The 14,025-nt window shown below is 40.8% G+C and overlaps 1 protein-coding gene across 3 annotated transcripts in view; it reads right to left on the reverse strand.

Annotated features, from left to right (window-relative positions):
• Window positions 1-13,866, reverse strand: part of SCLT1 (sodium channel and clathrin linker 1) — a 62,949-nt gene extending 49,083 nt beyond the window's left edge. The window contains exons 1-9 of one of the 3 annotated variants that reach the window (XM_063135519.1): window positions 13,741-13,866; window positions 11,854-11,943; window positions 8,738-8,805; window positions 7,848-7,900; window positions 6,448-6,520; window positions 4,048-4,103; window positions 2,494-2,629; window positions 968-1,090; window positions 307-372 (exon numbers count right to left, since the gene is read on the reverse strand). In XM_063135519.1, the coding sequence (XP_062991589.1) occupies window positions 307-372; window positions 968-1,090; window positions 2,494-2,629; window positions 4,048-4,103; window positions 6,448-6,520; window positions 7,848-7,900; window positions 8,738-8,805; window positions 11,854-11,887 (609 nt within the window). In that variant the 5' untranslated portion in view covers window positions 11,888-11,943; window positions 13,741-13,866. Of the gene's footprint in view, window positions 1-306; window positions 373-967; window positions 1,091-2,493; window positions 2,630-4,047; window positions 4,104-6,447; window positions 6,521-7,847; window positions 7,901-8,737; window positions 8,806-11,853; window positions 11,967-13,388; window positions 13,602-13,740 lie in introns of those variants that run through there. The other 2 variants (XM_063135521.1, XM_063135518.1) reach the window with 2 other exon arrangements.
• Between the last annotated feature and the right edge of the window lie 159 nt (window positions 13,867-14,025).

Raw genomic sequence — 14,025 nt, forward strand, 5'->3', positions numbered from 1 at the left:
TAAATCAGGAGCCTATAAATAACAAATAAATAACCTTATTTTCTAGATTAGAGCAGGACCAGGACCGGTTGTTGTTCTCCATCCAACAAATCAATTGAAGTGGGTGAAAATGAAGTAGAAGATATCATACAGCAACTTATAACTATGGTACAGTTTATAATTTATGCAGATAAAAAACTGACACTCCTATATAGAAAGTGCCTGGAATCTGTTTTGGAAACGTCTGCAATTGCTTTATTTTTTTCCTCTTTTATGCGGTAGGCTAAAACAGTTTCAATACATTATAATGTTCAGCGTTTCACTTACTGACTCCGTTTTTTCATTGGCTAAATGCAGTTGTTTTGTTAGTTGCTGAAAGCTTGTCAATTGATCCTAAAAAGAAAATGCAGACCATGCAATTATAATCTAAAGGATTTATCATCAACATAAAATTGAATGCTCAAGTTTAATGTTTTAAACATTTGAATACTATTATTATATTGTATACATTCCCACTGGCTCTTGTCCAGAGCTCTCTTTGACAGTCAGCCTGATATTTCAAATGAAACAAACAAACAGCATAAAGCAATAATGGCATATATCAACCACTAACAAGCTGTGTGTGTGTGTGTGTGTGTGTGTATGTGTGCGCATGCACACACATATATGAGAAGTAAAAATATGCACAAAAGACTCAGAGGAGATGGCAAGTCATGGCTGAACTTATCACATTTCTGCAATCAGTGTGTGCTACTTTCACCAGAACCAAAAGTGGTTTTTTACATGTAGAAAAACTGAAGTCAGTCAATGGCAGGTAATCAACCTCTGAACCTCAAAATCAAGAGCTTTGAAAGCATGACCAGAGTTTCCTTTCTGATACGCCATGTGGAAAATACACGGTTACATTCTTAAGACAGTCTTTGCAGTCTCAAGGGAATGGGAAGAAGGGTGGTTTTTTTAACACAAAGATAAGAACAAGCTGAATTACTTTTTGTTTCTGCCTTTCCACAATATGAATTTGTGCTTCCGTCATATGTTCCTGATATATCTGCTGAAGTCGCTCCAATTCCTGCGATACTGTCTGCCAAAGTTCTAGTACATGTTCCTTTTCCTACAAAAAATATAAATAAAAACAAAGATAGTATACGAGCGAGAAACTTCCTTTCTGTTTTGCACTGAGAGAGCTTCTGCTATTGGGCAGTATAGAAATGTAATAAATAACTAAATAGACAAATCAGCAGACTGAAAACTAAGATGGATTTTTTTTTGCAAAATCATTCTGTTACATTAATTTGATAATACTACCTACCTTCCAAAGTGATGCTGCTTTATTTATTATTTACACACTTTTTGTCTGTTATATATTGAAGCAGCAGAAACGTACTCTTTATGAGAAAGTCACAACTTTATTTACATTGCTATGCATATATATCAACTCCAACCAAATATTTTAATAAACATTAATATTTTGTTCCCATTCCTGCCACCAAGATTGGGATTCAAGGTTTGTTGTTCCAGTTGTGAAAATGAGAAGCATTATTACATGTATGTTCTATTAAACTTCACTGATCTAACATCAGGGTGAAAGCCCTGAAATTAAACGCAAGCTTAAAATCCAAACAAAAATGTTACTTTGAACGGTACACACCTTCAGCAAAAAGGACCTTTTTGAAGACAGATACTTTATTTATTTATAGTACATTTATATCTATTTAAATCCCTAAGCTGTTTACATTAAAATACTGCATAATATAGAAACAAGATAAAAAAGGAAATAATTAAAAACAATTAAGAACATTTAGTGTGCAATCTTATGCATGTTTTAACAGAAATAAGCACTACAACTCCCAGCATCCTCCAGCTAGCCATTAAAATCCTTGAAGGCACAATCCTATGGGACGTGCCCTGGGTTCTAGTAAGCCTCAGAAAGCAGAGGCTTACATGCATCCAGTGCAGAGCAGGAGGCATTTTGCATTTTAGTTAGACAGGTGATTTCACCTGTCTAGTGGAGGTTTCAAGGAGTGGGGGGAGGAAGCCCTGCATCCCTAGTCTTCTCCTGTCCTCACCCCCAGGAACACCTTCGTTTTGCATGCCATAGAGGTAGCTGGTGTAGTTCTTTCTGCACTGGCTATGATGGGGAGGTGAGGGCAATTTGCTGGACTTTAGAGGACTTGAGACTGCACCCTAAGAAGGTCACATTAAAATACAACAAAACAATATAGAAATAACATAAAAATATTAAGTAAAAACATTAAAAACAATGAGAAACATTACAACATCATAATGATAAAATAGGGTGATAACAGAGTCCATCACAGGTCAGGGAAAGCCAGTATGGATAGATGTGTTTTCAAGAGGCATTTAAAATTTGCCTCCACTTCTGCTGTCTTTAAACCTTGTTGATCTTATCAAGCAACAGAGTCACAGTCACAGTCACAGTCACAGTCACAGTCACACACACACACACACACACACACACACACCAAGTCAGGACGAATGTTTGAATCCACTCACCTTATTTGCTAGTTGTAGCTGTTCTTGAAGATTTCTTAATAAGTTTTCATCCATTATTGTTCCATCCCTCGAAGCAGAGCCAGTTGGCAAAGCATCCAACTGCTTTTCAATAGCCTCTTTCAGTTCTTCATGCAGTCTATATTACAAGTAAGTGGGCAATCAATTACTTTTAAAATAGCAATCCTATCTCACTTACGTTAGAAATGAATCATTCATTTGAAGTTTTAAAAAATTCAAGTTTAGAGGAATGTTTTAAGTTATTCTGAAAATTTTAAATGCACAGGAGATTTTCTGCATTACATACGCAAAAGAAAGGACATCACATTTATTGCTTTAGAATATACATTATGGAAGGTATCTGTGGATCCCTTATGACTATGATCCTGACACACTACAGAAACTAACCATGTGAACACTTGGAACTTGCTGTAGCTTCTTGCTGTGCAGCTAAGAAATAGACAAGCTGAGATCAAGTGGCTGCTGCTAGGGAAATGTTTTCAGACAAGACTGAGTCAGCACTTGACTATCTTTTGAAATATGCCCTATAGTCACAGAATCAAAGCAATTTTGGTTTCTTGTGGAAAACAGTGGAAGGAACTCAATGGGCTGGATCAAGCGTTCTTCCACTGGTAGTAGCGTCTCAGTGGAGTTCTGCTGAGAAAACATGCACTGACAGAAAGAGTGATGAGAGAGAGAGAGAGAGAGAGAGAGAGAGCGCCTTTGCAAGATCATGGCTTGTTCTAGGGTTTCACTGTGGTTTGTAAACCACCCCAGCTAGGTTCAGAGATCAGGACATGCTGCAGGCGCACACAGGGAGCGAAAAATAAGCCACTGCGGCTACTTTTACCGCCATCATCGCACAAACCCGCCCAAGAGATTTTCAACAATTTCATCCTCTCCTTGCACCCGCACCCCCAGTGCCACCTCACCTCTCCCACTGTTCTGGAACCCACCCACCCCCAGCTTATGCCATTTTGAGATGGCATAAGCAGCTGCAGCAGGAGAGGGCATCAATGAAAGTCACTTCCCCTACTCTACCAGCAGAATTCCTTCACTGGATCAGAAACCTTCTATGGAAGGAACCCTTCCATCCATAGAAGGCAAGTTGTTGTAACCGAGATTGTAAGGAAATGCAATAGCAGCTTTACTGAACTTCAGGAAGGAAGACCCTTTACTCTTTCCTTGCCACATCTGGCTTTTTCCTCAGACAATTTCAGGCTTTGCCGTGGGATCAAAAAAGTGGACATGTATAGGATTGTACCGAAGTGTAAGCATAAAGAATTCAGATTTTATTTGGACTTGCAGATGCTTCAAAATGACAGCTCCGCATCAACCTGTGCTCACTTAGATTTATCTAATCCTGTATGCACATATATGATTTTAAGTTAAATTAAAATCAAAGCTACTGATAAACTCACAAATGCATACTCCTATGCAACTGGACATCTGAATTCTGAAGAAAAAGTATCTCATAGCACTTCTTTGAAGAATGTTCTTTCTTTCTGTTTTCAGCAATTTAAAATGTTGACAAATCTTGTCAATCAGTGAATCTACCTTTCGTTTTCCTTGATGACTTCTTCAAGTTTTAGTCTCATTTCCCTCATCTGCATCTAAAGGGAAGTAGTATAGGCCAATAAGCATTCAGTTGTGAATAGGGGCCACCACTGTGACAGATTACACACAATAAGGTTCAGTCAATCAATCTTGATTTGCTTGAAACCAAAAGTTATCGAAAAACAGGAAAGAAGGGGAAAAACAAATCCAAAATAACGAATAATTCAGATTACTTCACCTCTGATAAATATAATACATAATTCCATCTAATTTTAAAAACAGCCATTGCAAATAATGAAACTTGGTACAGAACATTTTTTTTCTCTGAACAGTCAAAAACATAGAATGATCTAAACTAATCTGTCACCTTGGGACAAGAGATAAAACTGGATAAAAACATCTCTCTCGGTGCCATATACACTGGGCAGTACAATAAATAATGACAGATATCCTCCTCCTTTCCCTGCCAACAAACACAGAGATGTTGGTCCCATGAAACTTTAAAAATCTTCTTTCCAAATAATTGTAGGCATACTTTGAAAATTTTCAGTATATCACAACCACCACTTAGATGCCTGATTATCAGTGATAAAATGGATAATGAAGTGGTACAATACCCTTTCTTATCAAGTTCAGTAATAAGAAAATAAGTGAGTAATCCTATGTCCCGTACATAGAGACTGAGGGGCCATAAGATACTTTGAATTCCTGGATCCAAGGTACGAGAGAGGGCTCCAGCCTTGGAGCCAGGAATCCTAGCTCCCCACTCTCTCCCTCTCCCTCTTGCAGCCGGCGTGGACAGAACCGCTCTGGCTGCCTCTTCGGGGTCACAAAGGCAACCTTGGAGAGGAGGGAAAGAGGGCATTTGGGTGGACAGGGAGTGGACTGGGGAGGCCAGCTTTCACCATATCCAGAGGCATCTCCAGCCTCCTTCCTTCCCCTTCTCAAATGCCTCAGCTAGATAGGCGAAAAAGCCAGTCTAGCTCAAATGCAGACTGGGAGGTGTGTGGAGGCAACGATTGCTTCCACCACACTTCCTACTCTGTGCTGGATTCTTGTAAGTCTCCGAGTTCAGAGGCTTATGGGTATCATGGGGGCATCCAATAGGATTGTGCCCTAAGACATCCAATGTGTAACACTTAAAACAGCACTATTGTCAGTACTGACAATTACTGGGTTCGCACAACAGCAAAACCTATTGTGGGTGACAAGCCAGGGTGAGTTGTCATGCCATGCAAATCCAGACCAATTCCCAGAAGGTGGCATGTGCATGGGCAACACGACACCCTAATATCCCATGGCTTATTTTAGGGGTTGTTGTACTCACAATGGGTTGGCATCTGAATCTGGCATTGCCAACCCATCATGGGTTGCAGGCAGTGGTGAGCTAGCCGCTCAGCAGCAGCACAAGACCCTGCCACTCTTGCTTGCAATCTATGCTGCAGTGACAGCCCCTCTACTGATGCCCACTTTGGAGGAGCTGTTGCTCATTCAGCAGCAATTAATTTTTCAAAATTTGTGCCCTGACATTTTTTCAGCCCTGTGATGTACGCAAATTGCAGAGATGGGCAATTGTGGCTGTCAAACTATATATAAACCCTGCCCTCTCAATTGCCTTGTATGTTTTGGCTGTCAAAGTGATCTAAGTGTACTAGGAAACATACAAAATAATTGACAAGACAGGGTTGCATATACCCTAGTTTGACAGCCTTTGCAATTGACAGATGGGTGGGTGTTAAAGGAGACCAGGTCAGCCCCTTATCAAAGTTATCCTTAAGTCTTAAAGTGTGGGATTTACCATATCCAGAGGCTCCTCAGCCTCCGTCACTGTCCCTTCCTTCTTTTCCAGCCCTCCCTGAGTCCCCCAAAGTAATATCAAAGGTGATTTTGGGTCTATCTTATTTCCTGAACTCCCATTTGCAGTAAAACAAAGCTCTGAAAATGAGGTGGACTTCAGATCAGTCTTAAAACCACTTGCAGGGAGACTCAAGGAAGGGGGGAATGGAAGGGAGGACCTCCAATGTGTCCTGCTGGGAGCAGGGACAGGAGACATGATGATAGACAAGACAGTTTCTGTTGCCCCATTTCCTGGGATACTGGGTGGAGCTGGCTGAAGGATTGAAGGGGAAGAGCCCAATCATCTGTCAGGCACACTAACTACACACTGTGGGTTGCTCGCAATACAACTCATACTACATAGTTGTTACCAAAAATGGCTGTCGCATCTTGTGCACTCAACCATATGGTTTAGTAACATACAAAAATTCTTATTAGTTTAGCTCTGCACATTACTAATTCTTAAAATTTATTGTTATGAAGTTGATGCTAGCAGCAAGAAAAAAAGTTTACGGTATTACCAAGAACTAAATATTTTAGAATTGCTTTCTGTATGATTCATACCTGGCAATATCTCAGTTGTTCATTCATTTCTTCCAGATGCTTATCATATTCAGCAACTAGAGGGGATAATAAGCTAAAATGGAAGTAAAAAGCACAAAATAAACTATATGGACTGAACATTCAGATAGCATACAACATAAAACAAAAATACGTTTGTCCCAGTAATCTTCTGGGGAAGGGAGGGAAATAGGTGTTATTAATCTGAGCACAATAATCAAGTACTAGAAAAAATCCAACAAATTATAGGGATTTGCATGGAGATATTTGCTACTCACACCTGTCATTTTTCACTCTTTTACCTTTTTGCAGTATCTACTGTGAGCCTATTTCTTTGCTGTTCACTCATCATCACAGGACTCAATCTTGTACTTTTCAAGTTCATTACATAATACACATCCTGTCTATTGTCCAACTTTCCAGGCAAAGTGCTCCTTTCAGATGAGGGTGTAAATGAGTAAGAAATTTGCTTACTACTCCAAAACCAGCCGCATGTACTAGCACAAGGGTGGGGAACCTCAGGACTGGAGGGCAAATCCAGCCCTCCAGGGTTGCCTAGATAGCCACACCTCTTTCCCCTGGCCAGACCCCTTTCCCCCCAACCACAAATTGTTTGGTGGTTTCCTGGCTTTTATGCATTTTTCCCATTCTAAAGGGTTGAAATGCCTCTAAGGCTTAGTTATTGGCCAGTTGCTAGTTTTGGCCTCACTCCTTTTGTCATTGGCCTTGCCCACCACTGGAAGACCTCCCACAAAAGTTTTTCCAAAATGGAATTAGGCCCTCAAGCTGAAAGAGGTTCTCCAACCCCTCACTAGCAGGTGTGAATAGCTTTGACCAAGGTCTGGGCCAATCAGTATGTGTTCAAATGGCATTATTCTAACATAGGGGTGTGCTCTCCGCCCCGGAATTATCTGGTAACCGTGAACATCTGTGGAGCATTCGATCTTCAGACCGGAGATTGACTGCTTCTAAACCCATCTAATAATTTCAGAGCAGAGATGGCCCAACTGGAGCTTCTAATGTCCTTGAAATTATTCAACCATTTGTGTGTGTGGTATGGCTAATTGAAAACCTCCCAATAAGGAACATGGGGTGATGGGGTGTGGTAGATTTGATAACTGATATTGACATCTGTGGCTAACCAATTAGTAATTGACACAGCGCTGTCCATGACCATGTTCTCCTCCAGTCACAATGTTCAGGGAAAGGAATGCCAATTGTTTTTCCACACTCACTGGGGATCAAGATGAGAGGTAAATAAATACCTCACCTTGTCATTTTTTGGGGGGAAATCAGCACGGTTAGTTTAAAAGTGGCCAATGACACTTTTAAAATAACAAAACAGTCAAAATGTATTTAAAATACGGTATTGCTTTACATTTAATTATGATAAACCTTTTTACCTTTGGTCCATCGTCCAGGACTGCATTGCATTATCAGCTTCAAGGGTATTCTTCTGAAACATATCAATTTCACTTTAATACAGTTATATGTCATGTAGACTGATTTAAAAAATGAAGAGTTTGCTTAATTTTTTTTATAAAATCTCAGTATTTTCAGCAATCTATTTTATATGGACTTATATAATTAATTGAACATGGGCTTAGGTTCCATTTTTGCACTAAAATTATCTATGTCATTTCAATTCTTTTGGAGGTATTTTTGAACTTCATCAAAAATTTTTAGAATATAATGAATATAACTTATAATCATAATACATACCCTTTACTCCAAGCCAACAGAGAGTTCAGTTTTATTAAGCCTATTTTATTGCAAGTGATAATTTCCCTAACTGAGAAATCATGACATATATGCTTTACTCAAACCAGGAAGGATAGGGTGGAATCTGGGTGTGTGAGGAGATAAGAGTAGTAGCAGTATATAAATCCAAAGTCGGAAGGAGGAGTGTATAAATTCATCACGGCCATTACATTGACTGAACTGGACCACATGGGAGAAATTTTGGCCTAGATTTTGAACTACGGAACTGCAGATATGTTTATGATGACATTACTATAAATATTAAGGCAACATTCTCAAATAAAAAGACATGAATAGCTTCATGTCTTTTTATTTATGTGAACTAATTAATGGTTGCATGGAAAACCTGGCTATGTACAGAGACCTGGGAATTCTAGCAACAGCATATTATATAAATGCAAAGATTGTAAGTAAGTCTATTATTGCATAGGAAAAAGATATTGTACAAAGATATTTCAATATCTTTGTACATTACATCACCTTTGTGAGTAATGGCAATGTAAATACCAGAATATAAACAAGCCTTATTTACCTGTAGCGAGGTAGTTGTTGGAAGAATCTCTGTCTGAAACTGTCTGAGCACAGCATTTCGATTCTGGTCTGAAATCAATAAATGCCTTAACTTCCAGAAAAGATAACACAGGGTGCAATCTTATGCATGCATGAATCAATGCATGTTTAGACAGAAAAAGGTCTTACAACTCCCAGCAAACCCAGCATGGGTGGCTGGGAAATGCTGGAAGACGGAAGTGTTTTTGTTTTTTTGTCTAGACATGCATAGGATTGCACTTTTACATTACTGATTTCAACTAGAGATAATTTATCCTAAAACAGATCTGCTTCCTGCAACATAGCTCATCCAGATCACAGCATTTATCTTTTTGGAATGCATACCGAATTCCTTTTATTTTATTGCCATCGTTACTATAAATGCATGGGTTCTCCCTTTCAAAAATGTATTGCACAGGAACTCTGCTAAAAGGCTTATTGGATATCCATATTCTAACAAAATAGTAAAGGATAGCTTGATGAGGGCTTATCTATCTTTGCTAAAGAATTTACTAAAGAAAATTATCTGACAAATTCATAGTCCCTTGGATGATAATGATTTTTAAACTGGTGCTCACTGACCATCTTCAATTCATCAGCTTTGGAAACAGATTTTAAGAGATTATTGTACAAATGTAAAGTTCCAAAGTTTATATCTTACTAGTTTACATGACATTAAATGTTTTAATATTAAATGTCTTTAAAAACAAATTATCAATTTTTATTTTTATATCTGCATGCCACTTTTCGGCTAGAACAGCCATCAAAGCAGTTTACAACCAGAACTGAAAAAATACACAACATAAAACAATACAATGTAATCCAAGCTACAATTAAAAACAAATATTACTATTAAAAGAGAGTAGTAGGTTAAAACCATCTTGAAACAGGAGATCAGAAAATATTAAACGGCCTCTCTTAAAAGGGATTATTTCACAGTCCTATAAAAGGTTGCAAGCCTTGGTCTCCCTGATGGATTACCTTTCCCGAGAGAGGGACAGGGGGAGTGCACCCCTGTTAATCCTGCTCAATCTCTCATCGGCTTTTGATACCATCGACCATGTTATCCTCCTGGATCGACTCCGTGGGAGAGGCATTGGAGGCACTGTGCTACATTGGTTCCGGTCCTACCTATGGGGTCGTTTTCAAAGAGTAGCATTGGGTAATCACTCCTCAGCCCCTTGGCAATTGAACTATGTTGTGCCGCAGGGCACCATCTTGTCCCCAATGTTATTTAACATCTATGAAGCCGTTGGGAGTGGTCATTAGGGAATTTGGAGCTAAATACCATCAATATGCTGATGACATGCAGCTCTATCTCCCTGTGACAACTGAATCAGGTGAGGCTGTGCAGGTCCTGGACCAGTGCCTAGACTCAGTAATGGGCTAGATGCGGGCCAATAAACTGAAACTGAATCCTGGCAAGATGGAAGCCCTATGGGTGAGTGGTTCCCGAGTCCAGGAGATAGGCTCACTGCCTGTTCTGGATGGGGTTGCACTCCCTCTGAAAGATCAGGTTTGTAGTTTGGGGGTACTCTTAGATCTATCTCTGTCGCTAGAGGCTCAAGTGACCACGGCGGCTCTGAGTGCCTTTTACCAGCTTCGTCTGGTTTGCCAACTACAGCCTCTCCTGGACAGGGATAGCTTGGCCACGGTGGTACAGGCATTGGTAACCTCAGGAATGGATTACTGCAATGCGCTCTATGTGGGGCTGCCCTTAAAGCTTCTCCGGAAGCTGTTGCTAGTGCAGAATGCTGCAGCTCAGCTGTTGCCCAGAGCTGCTCTTTTCCAGCATGTAACTCCTCTGCTGAGGGAACTGCACTGGCTGCCTATTTGCTACCAGGCCAGGTTTAAGGATCTTGTACTTGTGTACAAAGCCCTAAGCAATTTGGGACCAGGATACCTGAGAGAGTGCCTTCTCCCCTACCAACCTGCCTGGTCACTGAGGTGATCCGAGGGCATGTTCCTGGTGGTTTCACATAGACCCATCCTCCGATTGGAGTCCACCAGGGGAAGAGACTTCAGTGTGGTGGCCCCCCTCCTATGGAATTCCCTGCCTCTGGAGGTCAGGCAGGCACCAACTTTGTATTCCTTTCAGCACCTCCTGAAAACGTCATTGTTCAAGGAAGCCTTTCCTTAATGACCAGCTACGTTTTACAGTTCACCTTTCACTTTGCTTTTAAAAATCTATTTTATTCTGTTTTTATTGAATTTTATCTTGTACATTGCTCTGAAATTTTGAATGGGGAGCGGTATATAAATATTGTAAATAAAAAAATAAAAATAAAATAGGTAGAATTCCAGAAAAGGCATACCCAACAATTTAGCTTCAGATGGATGTAGGATGCAGAACAGAGCCTGTCCAAACAATCTTAACAGGTGGGCAAGGTCACAAGTACCTCAGGCCAAACTGTTTACAGGTTTAATGGTCAACTCAGCACTCTGAATTCGGTCCAGAAACATATTGGAAGTGATGATGTTTTAATAATAGAACAATACGCTACAATTATTGTCTCCCGAGAGCAACCTGGCAGCAGTGTTCTGCACTAGCTGTAGCTTCTGAACATTTTTCAGAAGCAGCCCCACATGCAGCACTTTGAAACAATCCATCCTCCCATCCTATCAAAATTCCCCCCTTTCTCCCTCTCCGAGGTAGTGGAAACAACCTTGGAGACAGCCGGCATGGTTCTTTCCACACCAGCCGCAAGAAGGGGTGGGTGGGGTGGAGCTCCAATTCCTAGCTCTGAGATCACAGCACTGCCACAGCCCTCAGATCTGGGAATCTGAACTATCCTATGGCCCCTCAGACACTGCCTAGGGGCCATAGAAACATTCCCTAAATAAGACGACTGCTTCTTAAATATTAACTGCTGTAAATCTGATGAATATGTTGCTTGCGGATAACAATTTGATTAAGCTGATGCAGGAAAATTTACATCATAAACTGACAAAACTTAAAAGACACTACCAGTTTGTTATGGGCCCCCATGTTTTTCATAAAACAAGAAAGCACTATTCTAAGCGTATCAGAGTAAGGCATCAACTATTTAAAATATATAGAATAGTATGTAACTTAATGGTACCTTATGTGGAACTTACTTTGATCTTTCGGAAAGTCACTTTCTGCTGCCATTCTATAATTTTTTTCAGCAAGTTCAGATAAGAAGGTTTCTGATGGCCAGATTTCCCCTTTGCCAGCAGAAATATAAAACCTGCAGGTCAAATAAATGTAACTAACAAATACCACAGGAGTTGTATTCCATTTTTTGTTTCTAACTTTAAATTCTCTACAAAACCTAAAAACGTTCTATTCTTAGCAAGAAGTGGAGAGCAGACTTTTTTCTCCAGAATTATTTCCATATAGCTCACCATAAGTTGTAGTGGAAACAAATTCTGTTACATTTCCAAGCTGCAATCCTGCTCCTGTGGACATCAAACATAAAACTACCACAGGTTTCAGTAACTCATCAATGCACTATGAGGATTTTCAAAGGAAATTGTTGAAATTACTAATTCTTATGTAGCTGGCGAAAGAATTCCCAATACAGCCATTGGGTTTAACCTATGGAATATCAGGTACATAAGTGACACTGATTCAAAAGAACACGAGTCAATCAGTATCTTTCAGTATGCACATGTCTATTCCTGCTGTAAGGTTCATAAAACCAGTGAACATCAGCAAAAATTTTGACTTCATCCTATCCATCTGGATAAGAATATTCAGAACTAACTTAAGAATACTCTAGTTAGAATTTAAAGAAAATTCAGTTATTTATTATAGATATGAAACAATTTTACTCTTCACTCAGCTGAAAAAGGCTCCCAAAGGATTCCAAAATGTTTTAAATTCCCTCATTTTAAGCGATTTTGACTATGCACCCAAACCACTCCAGTACAAACAGCTTTAATCTCAATCCATCCATTGCCCACTGACAATCCCACGAGGCATATTTCTCCCCTGCAATTCCAAATCAGCCTACTGATCCCAGATAAGCCCCAAGTTATCCCTTTCTCCAAATTCAATGGTCCCATGTCCTCCCTGCATCCCTTAACACACAATCCTCATATAGAAGCACTTCCTTGGGACAGGGGAATGAGTAAGAGCTAGCACACAACCTTGAAAGCAGAATATCTCTGCTCCGTGTTCCCAAGAGCACTGAATGCAGACATCTCATGGGCTGCCCCTGAGGTCTGCTCTGCCACCCCATCAGCCCACTCCTTGAGGTAACTGACAAGACGATGAGCCATTATAGCTGAGCCACTTCGAAGTGCTTTCCCTTGCCTGCTACTCCCCAGAGGGCTGCGGTTGATTTGTAGGCGCACATGCCCTGCTCTCCAAGCAGGGGACTTTACATTTGTTATATATCCTTATATAATGACAACACCCAATCCCAAAGGGTCAGGGACTAAGATATACTTTGGATCTTTATTTCACTTTTGATTTTTATGTAAACCGACTTGGGCCAGATCTACACCAAGCAGGATATAAGACTTTGAAAACGGTTATACGTAATGCGCCTTGGGCCAGAACAGTTGTCCAAACCATTATAACCCAGTAGCGTAGATCCTGCCTTGGAAGCATTGCGGCCATCCAAAAAAGGAATTTAAAAAGCTGAAATCCGATTTGCACTTACCTGGGAGCAATTCCTATTGAACTCAGTAAGGATTTACTTCTAAAGTAGAGTTGCATAAGATTGGGCTATAAACCGAGCAGCTGGTTTGATTTGCTCTGGGGACGCTTTACTCCGGCATAAGCTCAAATAGGATGACTTAAGAGTATGCAGTAAGTGAGCAAAGACCCCAAAATGAAGACGCTCCTTAAAAATTCGTATCACACATCCCCACCCTCCGCCCCGAGGATGACGCCTATGACACAGCGCGTTGCCTGCTCCTCAGCGATGGACCACGTAAGTCTGCCTCCAAGTTCTTGGCAGACAGGCCGTAAAAAGGCCGCCGGGCGAGGAGCAGGAGCCGCTTTCTGCTAACCTGGAGGCAGCTCCTCGCTTCACCTGAGCGACGTCACCTCCCGCTTCGCCCAATCACCGCCTTCCTCCCGGCAAACGGACGGCGCGCGCCGCGGGATGCCTCACCACAGCCCCGCCAACTACCATAACGACCTGCCCAAACCAAAAGCAACAAAACAAGGGGACGGCTCGGCCTCGCGTCAGAGACGACCGCCAATCGGAGTCTAGGCGGGCTGGGTTGGGCGCTTCCATTGGTTTAACGCATCACGTGCTCGCCTCTTCCTTTTCCTCCCAGTCGAAAGGAGAA

Source organism: Elgaria multicarinata, chromosome 10, assembly GCF_023053635.1.
Source record: "Elgaria multicarinata webbii isolate HBS135686 ecotype San Diego chromosome 10, rElgMul1.1.pri, whole genome shotgun sequence".
In the NCBI taxonomy this organism is placed as follows: Eukaryota; Metazoa; Chordata; class Lepidosauria; order Squamata; family Anguidae; genus Elgaria; species Elgaria multicarinata.